The sequence below is a fragment of the Aquarana catesbeiana genome, linkage group LG03 (genome assembly GCF_042186555.1).
Source record: "Aquarana catesbeiana isolate 2022-GZ linkage group LG03, ASM4218655v1, whole genome shotgun sequence".
NCBI classification, from domain to species: Eukaryota; Metazoa; Chordata; class Amphibia; order Anura; family Ranidae; genus Aquarana; species Aquarana catesbeiana.
This window is the reverse complement of record NC_133326.1, coordinates 578,311,886-578,327,493: the sequence shown is the minus strand read 5'-3', so window position 1 is coordinate 578,327,493 and position 15,608 is coordinate 578,311,886. Positions and strand designations below refer to the sequence as shown.

The following is a 15,608-nucleotide window of genomic DNA, read 5'->3' as shown; positions in this document are numbered from 1 at the left end:
GTTATGATGGCTTCTATCATTGGCATGTGTCTGAACGGACCCACCCCCTGGTCATGTGACCTGCACACGCCCAAAGCTGTATGTATGTGCTGACAGTCCCAGAGCCTCCACTGCTAGCAAAGGACAGCAGAGGTGAGTGGGCATGATAATCCTTTTTATGTAACTAGGGATTGCATACCATTGACTGGCAGATCACTGCAGATTAGATTGAGGTTGGCTGGGTAGGCATGCTGGAACTTGTAGTTCCACACCAGGCAGAAAGACAGAGATTGCATGCATTTGAGCCTGAATATTGTTTTTTATTTACACTAGTAATGTATTATTACTTTTATTTGTGCGTTCCTGTCTGCCAGATGTATTCCAGTAGATGGCTGGATGTAGAGATGATGGATTCAGGGGCTGGTGATCAGCTGTATCTAATTTGTTTATTATTTAGTCTGAATAATTATGATTTTGGGTGGCATACCCTAACATCACCCCCTGACCCCTGCAACAAAAATCTAAAATGGGAAGAACTTTATTTCTCATTTTGGAAGGAATAAGGTAGGGCTAAAACTTTTGTTGTTGTTTTGATTATTATACATTTTTGAAGGGCTATCTGTGTCTCAGAAGGTGATTTCTTTTCACTATGGGCGTATCTTCCTGGTGCATGTGTTTTGTGCCCCTTACATCCAACGTTCACCGAACATTCAGAAATGTTCGGAAACATTTAACAATAGACCCCTTTAGTTATGTAATATTTTCGGTGTGGGCAGTACAGTGGAATGTTCTCTGGCCAACCGACAGTGCAGGAAGAATGGCAGTATGTACATGCTGCATATACAGCTCAACACAAAATGCATTCCAGTGTATCTAAGATATGCAAAATTTGTCAACAAAAAAACAACTTATTCAACATCAATGCACTTTAGGTGTGTGTATATGTATGTATGTATGTATGTATGTATGTGTGTGTGTGTGTGTGTGTGTGTGTGTGTGTGTGTGTGTGTGTGTGTGTGTGTGTATATATATATATATATATATATATATATATATATATATATATATATATATATATATATATATATATATATTTTTTTTTTTTTTTTTTTTCTGATGTAAATGCAGACCATTACTTTTAATGTATAGAAATAGGTGGCTGCGCTAACCATTTTAGTTATAACTCCACTTGTATGTATCAAAAATATCCAGCAATGTATTTCCTAACTTAATATTAATTCACATCAATATTCTCAATCAATTGTGCATACAAAAATATTTTAAAGTCTAAGAAAGTTCCAGTTATGGATTTTCATGTATTAGTCCCATAATGAGTTGCCAGTCAGTATTTTTGGGCAAATGCATATAAATGCCCCACTTCCTTCATTAAAAAATAAAATAGAAGAATATTTATGCTTGTGTGTGCATATGCACAAATAGAACAAGGTTACAGTGCACACATATAAAAATTACATTCAAATCCTGCAAGGCTATTTAAGGCTATTTAAAACACCTGAACATATTCAGCAAAAAATATGGGGATTTGGTCACACCATATGTCCATATAGTGTTTAAGCCCACTACTGCGTCAAAGTACCCCATTATTTGTGGGTCCTACACTATTCATAGAATGAAAGATCCTTCTTCCCCCTAACCATGGGAGAACTAAAGGCGTTCTCCATCTTTAATGTAATGCATTTTTAGGGTGTGCCCCCCCCAAGTTTTTCTTTGTCATAAATACACGCAAGTGATTTACAGCCTGTCTTTGCGTTTTTTTTTTTTTTGTCTTTTTTTTGGGGGGGGTTTCTGCCAAAAAATGTCTGATGCTCCTACAAAGTGTGCAAGAGGCCTAAAACCCATCACCTTTTTTTCTTGTCAAGTTGGGGAGATTGTCTTTTACATTCTGTCCTGGAGACAACACTAGGATGTGAGAGGAAATCCTCTCTTGTGAACGCACAGGTGTCCCCAGTAAAATATTTGCCTTCTATTCCTCTTATGGTGACAGCTGTAAAATGTTTGATTTCCCTTCATTTTCTATCCAAGTGGTCATAGTAACTAAGACCAATCGAGAGGCAGACTCTCTATCGAGGACACAGAACGCAGTTAAAAACTTGACAGGGGTACTAATTCTTTTCAGTTGTTCCCAAAACTACAAAATTAAAATTTGGGCTTTTTATATAGTTTAGGCCCAGAAATATAAATGGATCCCTTAGACCCTACTAAGTTCACAGCATGTCTTATACTTTAAATAGGACACCCCAATACACGAAGGGCTCACTCACATGAACCCCTTGGCACCCCTTCTCTTTTAAGCCGCAAACAACGGCCAGACAAGGTTGTACACATGCTGTAGCCACAATGCTTTGCAGTCGCAGCAGAAATGATACCCCACTTTGCGTTCAGCTGTGATTGTTCAAATGAATGGAGGGGTGTCACAACCGCACAGGACTGCAACATGGTGCTGTGGGCTTTTCGAGGTTAAGATGCAGTAAGGAGGCACCAGAGTAGACATATCTTTAGATCCTGGTCTGCTGAGCATGTGATCACATACTGTATATAGTAGATGCCAGTCACATGCTGTCATCTTGCTGTGTGTGAATAAAAGTCACAGGCCAAAGAGGAGTCTAAACTTACTGTAGAAGAGACAGCACTATGTACAAGCATACACACACAGGTGGCCCACACGTCTCTCTGCAGATATAAAAGCATGAAAATCAAATGGTGCATCAACATGACAGCATATGATGGTGCCACTTGCATACATTTTTTGTGTTTTATTCTTGAAGCTAGGTCCACTGTGTGTGTTCTTTCAGGAAACCTTATTAAAACTGCATTGAGAAACTTCCCTGCCCAGTGCTAGTGGTGTCGCACGTGTGATCCCCTCCCTGTGTTACACAACCTAATCAGCAGTTATCTAGGAACTTGAGAGACTGTGAATGCATGTTACTAACCATAGGAACCTGCTTCTATCCCATGGATTTACTACAGTAATGTGAATAGAAGAATGTCACAAAGAAAACTGGAACCACAAGTTGATAAGCACAACCAGACATGAAGCAAAATCCTATATTGAATATGATTCAAGGCGGGTACAAAATACACACAACTAATATGACTCATTTTATCCATTCAGGTCTATACCAAATCAATTGTAAATAATCTAAAGGTCTCCTTAAATCAAACATCACCTGTATGGTATCCCCTCCTGTCGCTTGAACCAACCAACCAATTAAAAGAACTCAAACATAGTAATGTTAATGTTCAAACAATCCTAATTAAAGCGGTAGAAGACCTTTTAAAAAAAAAATAAAAATCCCCTGCAAAACAATGTATGCCATGCATCGCATACTAGCACACTATGAAATACTTACATTAGACGGAAGCCCTTTAGTGATGTGCCGTCACCACTGACAGGGCTTCCATCTTCCCCCGGTCTTCCTTCCGGGTTTGCTGGCTCCAGTCCTATGAATGGCTGAACTGTGATGAAGTAACTCCCATGCATAGGCACAGGAGTCGTGATTTACGGCACAAAGCTCCCGTGCTGTCCTTTCAGATCGCATGCGCCGGTAAGGTCACTGGCTGCATCCAGTTTGAATATGTCTGCAAGTTTAGGCGATATTCACTGTACCTTTTTTATTATAAGCTTACTTGTAGGTACAAGTTCAAAAGCGAGTTTACTACTGCTTTAAAGCTAGCCACAAATCTAGCAAATTCCTCCATTTACAGTATACAGCATAGATGAACAAATCTCCCGCTGTGGTTGTCAAAATATCCAGAAAGCGTGTGCATCTGATTGGATGTAGCCGCTGTCCAGCTGGCAATTTTCAGTCCGACTCCTTGGTTTTTTACTGTGAATCAAGAGATGTTGAGCCCAAAGAGGCCAACAGGGCCCACATTTGTACAGTGCATAGTCAGCTTAACCCTTTTAGGGATGACTACAAAATCTGCTTGCTTAACACATTTGAGAAACAAATAGAATAAAATATCAAAATCATTATCTATTACGGGATTACAAACCAAATATTATCAAAGATATAGAATAGAAAAAGATACAAACTATATAAAATAAATAGTAAACGGTATAATCCTGTGAATTTAATAGATTTTATTTTACTTTCTGGCTCTGCTAATCCATTTGTGGTTTCCAACTTGACAACATGGAGGAGCACACGGATCATACACCCCAGATCTATCTCAAATGAGAGCCAAGAGGGTGGGCACGTCTGGGCATTTACCAAGGGGAACTGGAAATAGAGTTCACGTTTGACCCTGCAGCTTACCAAGAACTTTGCGTTGGGACAAGCATTCAATACTCCCGGGGAGTTGAATTTTTTTTTTTTGCAGGTCATAATTTTTCACTTTTTCTTTTTAACTCAACGACAGAGTTGCTTTAAGGGCTACAGCCGGCGAAACCTTCTCCCCTTTTTTTTTTTTTTAAGTTTAGGTTAATGTGGAGGTTCGAACTTTTATCAGTTTGATAGCTGGCTTTATCCTGTTGAAGAGATTTTTCATTTCCAGTCTTCTTGGTGTCAGAACATGAAGTAAAGGAGACATTTGGCCCCCTCCCTCCCTGAATGGAGACCAAAAACAATACAAAATGTAATTTTATTTTTTTTTAGTAGATTTAAAATTGAGTTCCCTTAAAATACATTTTCTATGACCTTTCTGTCTAAATAACTGGAATCGGACAGATCAGGAAAAAAATATATATTTATGGAGATATTTAGAATTTTCTCAAAAGTGCAGAAACGACATTTAAATTCTGATAGAGGTCCCAAACCTTCTACACACTATCCAAATCTAACACCAAAAGGTTTTCCCTGAGTTGGGCTAGAAAATGAATGTAAATTTAAAGTACACTGAGTGAGATATGAGTCCCAAATCAAACGTTTCACCCTGTTGGTTGGTAATACTTGTTCTGTGATACAGAGATAACGGGTTTGGGATTCTGAGACAGAATTAGGAGACGGCAGAATCTAGTAAACGCCCAACATGCGACTGCCAAAGCAAGATAAATGCGGTCAGAAGTGTATTTGTGTATTTACTCCCAACTTTAATGAGACTTCAAGAGTCATGTACTATTACCACTTACCTCCACCCCATGTTCTATAAGTTTAGAATCTTAATAGAAAAGGAGGTGGTTGTATAAGTTGATCGTGTTACATCCAGAGACACCAGTTGGTTCAGTTGCTTGAAGTAATGAGTCAGACAAGATCGGGACTCCTGGGGAAACAGAGAAATACTTCTATTAACTTCTTTCCTCTCACCAACTTGTGCTGTGTATTGCCACTAATACCACTGGTAGGTTTGAACATTGAAGAGCAGTTGCTTGTTGAGTACAGTGAGGGGTGAAAAAAGTATTTGATCCCCTGCTAATTTTGTATGTTTGCCCACTGACAAAGAAAAGATCAGTCTATAATGTTAATGGTAGGTTTATTTTAACAGTGAGAGACAGAATAACAACAACAAAAATCCAGAAAAACGCATTTCAAAAAAGTTATAAATTGATTTGCATTTTAATGAGTGAAATAAATAATTGACCCCTTCGCAAAACAAAACTTAGTACTTGCTGGCAAACCCCTTGTTGGCAATCGCAGAGGTCAGAAGTTTCTTGTAGTTGGCCACCAGGTTTGCATACATTTCAGGAGGGATTTTGTCCCACTCCTCTTTGCAGATCCTCTCCAAGTCATTAAGGTTTTGAGGTTGACGTTTTTTAACTCGAACCTTCAGCTCCCTCACATATTTTCTATGGGATTAGGGTCTGGAGACTGGCTAGGCCACTCCGGGATCTTTATGTGCCTCTTCTTGAGCCACTCCTTTATTGCCTTGGCCGTGTGTCTTGGGTCATTGTTATGCTGGAATACCCATCCACGACCCATTTTTTAATGCCCTGGCTGAATGAAGGAGGTTCTCACATGGCCCTGTCCATAGTCCATTTTTAATGCGGTGAAGTTGTCCTGTCCCCTTAGCAGAAAAACACCCCCAAAGCATAATGTTTCCACCTCCATGTTTGACGGTGGGGATGGTGTTCTTGGTCATAGGTAACATTCCTCCTCCTCCAAACATGGTGAGTAGAGTTGATGCCAAAGAGTTCCATTTTGGTCACCTCTAACCACAACACTTTCACCCAGTTCTCCTCTGAATCATTCAGATGTTCATTAGCAAACTTCAGACGGACCTGTACATGCATGTGCCTTCTTGAGCAGGGGGACCTTGTGGGTGCTGCAAGATTTCAGTCTTTCACAGCGTAGTGCGTTACCAATAATCGCACCAACTGTTGTCTCCCTCTCACCAAGCTGCTTGACGATGGTCTTGTAGCCCATTCCAGCCTTGTGTAGGTCTACAATCTTGTCCCTGACATCCTTGGATAGCTCTTTGGGCTTGGCCATTGTGGAGAGATTGGAATCTGATTGCTTCTGTGGACAGGTGTCTTTTTTTTAATACAGGTAACAAGCTGAGATTAGGAGCATTCCCCTTGAGAGAGTGCTCCTAATCTCAGCTCGTTACCTGTATAGAAGACACCTGGGAGCCAGAAATCTTGCTGATAGGGTATCAAATACTTATTTCACTCTCATTAAAATGCAAATCAATTTATAACTTTTTTTAAATGCGTTTTTCTGGATATTTTTTTTTCTGTCTCTCACTGTTAAAATAAATCTACCATTAAAGTTATAGACTGATCATTTCTTTGTCAGTGGGCAAATGTACAAAATCAGCAGGGGATCACCGTATGTCTTTTCTAAAAGCTATCCAATTTAGGAGCTGTTTAAGTAGTAGATCATGGCTGTTTTGCCTATTTTGTAGGAGACCGTAAATGTTCTTGTTTCATTCTTTGAATGAATATAGGATGAATTATTATGGTTTGTTATAAGCAATGGCTCCCTTTTTTTTTTTTTTTTTTTTTTTATCCATTTTTGTTACTTCTTCCTTTTGGTTCTCATCTCTAAAGGTAAAGTGTACTATAGTGTGTATATAGCCAACAGTTTGGATTCCTGACCATCACACCTACTATATGGCTAAAGGTATGTGGACACCCCTTCAAACGATTGAGTTTAGTTGTCTCTATTGAAGGGTATTGTTAATACTACAGCGTACAAAGACATTTTAAACAGTTGTGTGTTTCCAGCTTTGTGGTAACAATTTGGGAAAAGCCTTTTTCTATTTCAACATGACTGTGCTCCTATGTACAAAGCCGGCTCCGTAAAGACATGGTTTGATGAGGTGCAGAGGAACTTGTGTGGCCTGAGCCAGATCTCTGACCTTAACCCAACTCTATTTTAATGGTTATGGAATGTCCAGCACATTCATATAGGTGTGATGGTTAAGTGTCTATAAACTTATAATATAGAGTAAGTGGCATTGTATATATTTTCTTCCTTTCTGTGTAATAGCACTAAAACATCAGTAGTGTAAATGTGAAAGATTCCATATGAACTTTTTTGTTTGAATTCACCATGGTCTTTAGATGGAGGTTTTTCTTTACTGTAGAGATTGGCAGCGTGAGCAGTAGAGGAGGTAAGGATTCTGTGATTCCTTTGCAGAGAGTTGTGTCTTCTGAATCTTTCTTTTAGCGACAGCTTCTTTATTCAGCCACAAAACTTGTGTAATTCAAAGCTGAACACCAGGCACACATGTATCTTTAAATACAGTTCTAAAAAAAAAAATTTTTGTGTAGAGTTTACTACACTGACTGAGACACAGGGAGAGTGTCCAGTCTTGGCTTTTATGTGGGCACCCCACATCAGCAGGAAATAATGTAGAGCACTCTGTGGACCCCTCCTCCTAACTCCTAAGAACAAAAGATCTTTTGCAGCCACAGTGATGTCATACACTCACCGGACATTTTCTTAGGTACACTGTAACGGAAGGTCCCACTCTCCGCTTGAGTACTTCCGTCAGCACACTGCTTCCTCCAGTCTGAAACTTCAGATATCCGATATTGTAAGAACCAGGCGAGACTAGCTCAGTTACACAGCTTGAACATGGAATGTTTATTTGAACAAACTCGTCCAAATATATACACCAGGAGGACATCACTCTAGCAATACAATCTGTAACCAGAAACAGAATTAACATAGCTAATTAACTAGTCCCTTAAAGCAGCCGAGGTGACTCCATGCCCACCTGGCAATTGTTTTGATTAATCAGGATTTCACTACAGTCAACAAGAGGGAAATGGCGCTGTTCTATGAATCCAAACTATTATGAATGTAAAACTCTCATGAGTGATGAGTAGAGGGTGATAAAAATTTAGAAATGTGATGCAAGGGAATGACTTCCCAAACACAGGTGAGAAGCTGTGTAAACTATGAGAAAACCATGTGAAGGCTAATATAGTGTTTCCAGCAAAAAACAGTGAAAAATGATTAATTGAATTAATACATATATTGCAAAACATATGGTAATAAAAAAGAAATGTGTGGGTGGAAAACCCAGTTGATGTGTAAAAGGCGTATTTGATACTCCAAGCTCATAGTGGAGAGAGGACTGTTTTCTGTCCATACCTCACGATACACCACTCACCCTAGGAGGGACAAAGATTCCAGGTGAAGATTCGATCGTTTGTATCAGGAAGTGGAGGAAGATACACCTCGGGATCAGGTCACCAGGGATAGGAGTAGGGGAGCACAGAAAAGTCACCTATATATTTTTGGCACTGGAATTGAAAATAGACTGTTACCTATATTTTTTTGAGTTTGCACCAGTCACTTTGGGAATTTTATTTTATTTTTTTCATTTTTGATATATGGACATTATTGCACATTTATTGGACTTGCTGATTTATAGTAATTGCATCCTAAATACGCCTTTTGCACATCAATTGGGTTTTGCACCTACACATTTCTTTTTTATTACCATATATTTTGCAATATATGTATTAATTCAGTTAATAATAATTTTTCACAGTTTTTTTTTTTTTTTGCCGGATACACTATATTAGCCTTCACATAGTTTTCTCGTACAGTTTACACAGCTTCTCACCTGTGTTTGGGAAGTCCTTTCCTTTGTATCACATTTCTAATTTTTATCACCCTCTACTCATCACTCATGAGAGTTTTACAATCACAATAGTTTGGATCCATAGAACAACGCCATTTCCCTCTTGTTGATTTTAATTTTGTAGATTTTACTTTGTGAAGTTTGTTTTAGGGAGGCAGCAGTTCTTATTACTCCTAAGCGCGGAATTCTTATTTTTAGGATTTCACTACAGGTCAGACTTGTCACTGAGCTTCACACAGTATATAATATATTATCATAAGTATAAACACAGGACACCTTCTCACAATAGCAGGAGCTTCCAGTAGCAGACCGTCTCCTACATTGTACAGAGGCCAATGTGACCAGCTCTCTTAATTAACATGTCAAGTTCAGAATTAAACAAACCAGGAATAGTGTGTGTGTTCTATCTATCTGAAGATATTGTGGATAATAGGGGTGCAACGGATCAAAAAACCCACGGTTCGGATCGTACCTCGGATCAGAGATGACGGATCGGATCATTTTCGGATCAGCAAAAAAAAAAAAAAAAAAAAATCCAAGACAAATAACCCCCACTGTAATGTCCACAATCTTCCCCCCCACTGTTATGTCCACAATCTTCCCCCCACTGTAATGTCCACAATCTTCCTCCACTGTAATGTCCACAATCTTCCCCGCACTGTAATGTCCACAATCTTCCCCGCACTGTAATATCCACAAGCTTCCCCCGCATTGTAATGTCCACAATCTTCCCCCCATTGTAATGTCCACAATCTTCCCCCCATTGTAATGTCCACAATCTTCCCCCCATTGTAATGTCCACAATCTTCCCCCCACAGTAATGTCCACAATCTTCCTCCACTGTAATGTCTATAATCTCCCCCCACTGTAATGTCCACAATCTCCCCCACTGTAATAGCTCACCGCCGCCGCCGGGTGTACCAAGATGGCCGCCGGTCCAGAGCTAGGCTGAAGCCGCGGCCTTTCCTAAGGCGGAGGCAGCGGAGCGCTCCGCGGATCGCGGGTGTGCCGATCCGAAGAGGGTGAACCGTTCGGATTACGGATCGGTGACGATCCGTTGCACCCCTAGTGGATAAATATTACTGTCCCATTTTAAGTAATCCAAGCCACATTTTCTCAGTCACCCTGTGACCCTAATGGACACAGGGTCACTTAGACATAGGGGGCGCATGGGGAACCTCTCCAAGGGATTCTGGTTTCCACGGGCCCTCCCGTCACATACACCTTGCTAGAACTGGGTTGCACCCCCCCCCCCCCCCCCCCCGCCTTCATTCTTTATGGCATAGATTCAACAATCCTCAGAGATTTTGGTCCATATTGACAGAATGGCATCAGGCAGTTGCTGTAGATTTGTTGGCTGCACATCTATGATGTGAATCTCCCATTCCACCACATCCCTAAGGTGCTATTGGATTAAGATCTGGTGACTGATGAGGCCATTGGAGTACACTGAACTCATTATCATGTTCAAGAAAACGGTTTAAGATGATTTGAGCTTTGTGCATTATCCTGCCGGAAGGAGCCATCAGAAGATGGTTACACTGTAGTCATAAAGGGATGGACATGGTCAGTAACAATACTCAGGTAGGCCGTGCCATTTATACGATGCTCAGTTGGTACTAAAGGGCCCAAAGTGTTCCAAGAAAATCCCCCACACTATTACACCACCACCACCAGCCTGAACCCTTGATACAAGGCAGAATGAATTCATGCTATCATGTTTACGCCAAATATTTACCCTACCATCTGAATGTCACCGCTGAATTTGAGACTCCTCAGACCAGGCAACGTTCTTCAAATCCTCCATTGTCCAATTTTGGTGAGCCTGTGCGAATTTTAGCCTCAGTTTCCTGTTCTTAGCTGACAGGAGTGGCACCCAGTGTGGTCTACTGCTGCTGTAGCCCATCTGTTTCAAGGTCTGATGTATTGTGCCTTCAGAGATGGTATTCTGCATACCTTGGTTGTAACGAGTAGTTACAGGGGGTCCCCGACTTACGAACATCCGAGTTGCGAACGACTCCTACTTACGAACGGGGCCCGAATGATGTCACTGCCTGCCGAATCTTCCTCTCCTTGCTGGAGTGAGCCGTTCCTCCATTCCTGGCTTGGTTGCGGGCCCCCCTCGTCATCCTGCCTGCCCATCCACAGGCCTGGTACGGTCCGGTGGCCTGCCAGGCCGCTAAAGCTGCCTGTCCTGGCCGAGGCCTTGTGCGGCCTAGTGAAGCCTCCAGGATCCCCGGTCTTTCCTGCGCCGCTGCCCCGCGGAGGTGCAACGCGGCCGGCCTGCCTGGACTCGGACTGCTGCTTTCACCATCCATCTCCCTGCTGTGCCATACAGTGTACCTCTCTCTGCTGTCTCCTGTCCCTGCCGCCATGAAAACAGTGAGAGGGGAGAGCTGTGCTCAGCTGTGCACAGTGCTAGGACTCCTGTTTTGGAGGCGACAGGGTCAATAAAGAGAACCTGTCACCTCCAATTGCTATCACACAGGAAATTGTTTTCTCCTGTGTGATAGCAATAAAGTTAAGTGAAAAAAAAAATTGATAAAAAAATAATAAAAAAAAAAAGAAATACAGTAATAAAATTAAAAAAAAGAATTATACAAAAATAAAAAAGTAAACGACAAGCTACAAATAAATAAAAAAAAGTGATAAAGTAAAAAAATAAAAGAAACAAAACATATTTGAACTAACCGTGCCGCCCCTGCCATCCGGTTGCCTTTCTCTGTTGATTTGGGTTCACTTCCTATCTCTGAGACTGGATTTGCACTTAAAGGTACTGTTCCGACTTACAAACAAATTTGACTTAAGAACAAACCTACAGTCCCTATCTTGTTCGTAACCCGGGGACCCCTGTATTTGGTTCGAGATGATAGAAAGCCAACAGTAACTTCTGCCCATTCTCAGACATCAACCAGGCATTTTCGCCCACACAACTGTCACTCACTGTATATTTTTTTTAATTTTGGACCATTCTCTGTAAACCCTAGAGATGGTTGTGTGTGAAAATCCCAATAGCTCAGCAGTTTTTGAAATACTCCCAACCATGCCATGTTCAAAGAGTCACCTTAAATAAATACCCTTTCTTCCCCATTCTGATGCTCGGTTTGAACTTCAGAAAGTTGTCTTCACCATGCCTAGATGCCTAAATGCACTGAGTTGCTGCCATGTGATTGGCTGAGTAGCAATTTGTTTTACCAAGCAATTGAACAGGTGTATCTAATAAAGTGGCCGGTGAGTGTAAATGATAAGAAGGAGGATTACACAGGGACAAGGCAAATAAAAATGTAATCAGGAAAACTACATGGGAGATTTGAGGGCACTTTAGGTGCTACTGCTACCTGGAGTTGAGCATTAAAGGGTTTTCTTGCAAGGCTAGGTTTATGGCATTTTACATGAAAAAGATTGCAGGAGGTGTGAGACTTTAAGGCCCCTTTCACACTGGGGCGGTGGGGGCGTCGGCGGTACAACAGCGCTATTTTTAGCGCTGCTGTACCGTCGTTCTTGCAGCGGTATTCGGCCGCTAGCGGTGCGGTTTTAACCCCCGCTGGCGGCCGAAAAAGGGTTAAAATCCCTCGTACAGCGCGGCTATAGCCGCGGTATTACCGCGGTATAGCCGCGCTGTCCCATTGATTTCAATGGGCAGGAGCGGTGAATACACCGCTCCTTCACCGCTCCAAAAAAGCGGTTTGCAGGACTTTTTTCACCACCCTGCCTGCGCACCGCTTCAGTGTGAAAGCCCTCGGGCTTTCACACTGAACAAACAGCTGGGGCGGTTTTCAGGCGGTATTTTTAGCGCAATACCGCCTGAAAACCGCTCCAGTGTGAAAGGGGCCTTAGGGTCCTTTCACACTGGGGCGGTTTGCAGGCACTATTGTGCTAATAATAGCGCCTGCAAACCGACCTGAAAGTGCCGCTGCTTTAATTCCAGTGTGAATGCCCCGAGGGCTTTCACACTGGAGCGGTGCGCTAGCAGGACGGGAAAAAAAGTCCTGCTAGCAGCATCTTCGGAGCGGTGAAGGAGCGGAGTGTATACTGCTCCTTCACCGCTCCTGCCCATTGAAATCAATGGGACAGCGCGGCTATACCGCCGGCAAAGCGCCTCTGCAGAGGCACTTTGCGGTGGTTTTTAACCGTTTCTCGGACGCTAGCGGGGGGTAAAACCGCCCCGCTAGCAGCCGAATACCGACGGTAAAACGCAGACGCCGCCCCCGCCCCAGTGTGAAAGGGCCCTTAGTGAGGACATAACGCATTGAACACCTACTGCATCCTCAGCTGACCCACAATCTCTTCCATTGGTTCAGGGAGAAGCTCTGCCTACTGAGCTCTCCATCTGCATTCATGTTATACAAAATAGATATCCAAGTACACAAGGAATAATGTCCTATGGTGGAAGTTCTAAAAGAAGTGCAGCTTTATTGAATCTCCAATATACAGGATTCCAACGGTTGGAAAAGCGGATTATCTAATGTGCTGTGATGTGCCCAGCCAAAAATAATATGAATATTGACTTCTTTTTTTATGTCTGTAACACTCTTATCTCCCCTCCAGTTGTCACAATGCCTTCCTGGGTTCCTGCCGTTGGCCTCACACTCTTGCCCCACGTGGGTGGCATACTAGGAGGGTTAATCACACGGAAGGAAGTCAAAACGTGGTACACAACGCTGGTGAAGCCATCATGGCGCCCGCCTAACTGGATGTTTGCACCTGTCTGGACTGCATTATACACTTCCATGGGGTATGCAACAGAAGCAGTAGATTTCTTTATTCAGCCTATGCATTTCCTTCCAGTCTGTGCAGTGAATGTTCAACTTGGCGACCTGAGCCATACATGGTTACAGGGATAACACATACTTGCCCGTGTGGAGTATTTGACTTGCTTTTGTTCTTGTTTGTAGGTACGGTTCATATCTGATATATAAGGAATTGGGTGGTTTCACCGAGGATGCCTTGGTTCCATTAGGACTCCATGCTGGGCAGTTGGCACTTAACTGGGCCTGGACACCCATCTTCTTTGGTGCTCACAAAATTGGTTGGGTAGGTAGAACAATATGTCAACTAAAATGAAATGAATAAATGACAGCACTCGCAATAGTGCAAATGATGTATCAAAAATTAAAGTGAAAACAATTCTTAAGTAAGTGAATGTCCATATATTGGTGAATGATGTGCTCCAATTCATAAAGTGCGATTGTCCTCCAAACTCAAGGTGCGCCACACTCCCTCCTGCGTGCATGACTACCTGTTAGCTCAGGGGTCCATGCTCTAAGGTGAGCGTAGAACATAGCATGGAGGTGGAGGGTCTGTCACCATTCATTTTGATATTGTTGATATTCACCGGTGCAGTCATCTTATCTTCTGGGACTTGTAGTTCACCAGTTTATTGGACTGTATTTTATTGCGCTGCACTTTTATTTTTATTTATATATAATAAATATATATATATATATATAATTTTATATTATTTTTGCGCTGATTGCACATTTTATTATACATCAGTTTGAATTGCCTAAATCTATTTTAAACCGTTATTTTCATTGGAGGACATTTATGTATATGGTTGCGCTTTTTCATAGTGTGCAAGTGTATGCGTATTCCTGTTGTGGCTGAATGTTTGTAAATGTTGCTTCACTTCAAGTTCTGCAAATCTGTTCACCAACTTTGCAACAAATTTGTCACAAGTACACAAAATGCAGCACGTTTTCAAATGCAAAATCTGTGACTTGATTGTCCTCATTGACTTTTCCATTGTGTGCATTATGCTGCTGTGTTTGCAGGTGGGGCTTGTCTGAATGACAATTGTATAACTAAACAACAGATCACCTGTTTCCTTCACCTTGCAGGGCCTTGTGGAAATAGCAGTCCTCACTGGAACAGTTGTGCTCACAACCATCTCTTGGTACCCAATTAGCAGAACAGCTGCCTACCTGATGTTGCCATATATAGCCTGGCTGTCCCTGGCCACTTCCTTGAACTATGTCATATGGAGGGACAACAAAGACAAGTCAGAATAGAAGGAACCTGGAGTGAACTGCACTAGACCAAGGATAAAGACTTCTTTTTTTTTAATGGCCATGTTACATTTTACATTATAATGAAGGTCTCTTTGGAAGTCAAAAACCAGCACAACATTAGAAAAGTGATTTTGAATGTTTCAAACCAATAAATGTTGCCTTATCTTTGTGTTTGACAACAAATGGAGAAATAAAGGACTTTTTTTTCCTGTTTCTATATATTTGAAAAGTGCTGTGATGGTACCTGATGTCCAATTGGTGATTAAGCTGGCTGTTTGGCCTTCAGGGCAGTCAGAGTTTAAGCCCAACTCGATCCAAAAACTTTGATTTTGTTTTGGATAAAGAGGTGAGGAGTTAGAGCCTCTGTCAGGATTTTACTGCTGTCTGTATTCCTGTTGGGGAGATTTCCCCTTCCTTCCTGTTAGGGCAAGAAATAATGGCAAATCTGCCCAACAAGGACTCATTTAGGCCTTGTTAACACAGTCTTTAGTGTGTAAAAAAGCAGTATGTACAGATGGAATTTATGGAGGATTTGCAGTGCTTTTGGCAACCTTTGTTCAAGCCTTTAAACATTCTATCTGCTACAATTTTTTTGTTAGACGTAGATTTTAATGGCAG

The 15,608-nt window shown here is 41.7% G+C and overlaps 1 protein-coding gene across 2 annotated transcripts; it reads left to right on the top strand.

The window, feature by feature from the left end:
* On the top strand, positions 1 to 15,207 carry TSPO (translocator protein). Of its 2 annotated transcripts, none has more exons than XM_073621955.1 (4): positions 1 to 132; positions 13,528 to 13,714; positions 13,875 to 14,013; positions 14,820 to 15,207. In XM_073621955.1, the coding sequence occupies exons 1-4, from the start codon at positions 81 to 83 to the stop codon at positions 14,988 to 14,990; spliced, it is 549 nt and encodes a 182-aa protein (XP_073478056.1). In that variant the 5' UTR covers positions 1 to 80; the 3' UTR covers positions 14,991 to 15,207. The 2 variants fall into 2 exon arrangements, with proteins under 2 accessions (XP_073478056.1, XP_073478057.1); XM_073621956.1 differs by lacking the exon at positions 1 to 132 and adding an exon at positions 6,977 to 7,001.
* The last annotated feature ends 401 nt before the right edge of the window (positions 15,208 to 15,608 follow it).

Coding starts and splice junctions, on each gene's coding strand:
- TSPO (XM_073621955.1), top strand. CDS start 81: ATGTATGTGCTGACAGTCCCAGAGCCTCCACTGCTAGCAAAGGACAGC. Junction 133..13,527: donor GCTAGCAAAGGACAGCAGAG/GTGAGTGGGCAT, acceptor TCTCCCCTCCAG/TTGTCACAATGCCTTCCTGG. Junction 14,014..14,819: donor GTGCTCACAAAATTGGTTGG/GTAGGTAGAACA, acceptor TTCACCTTGCAG/GGCCTTGTGGAAATAGCAGT.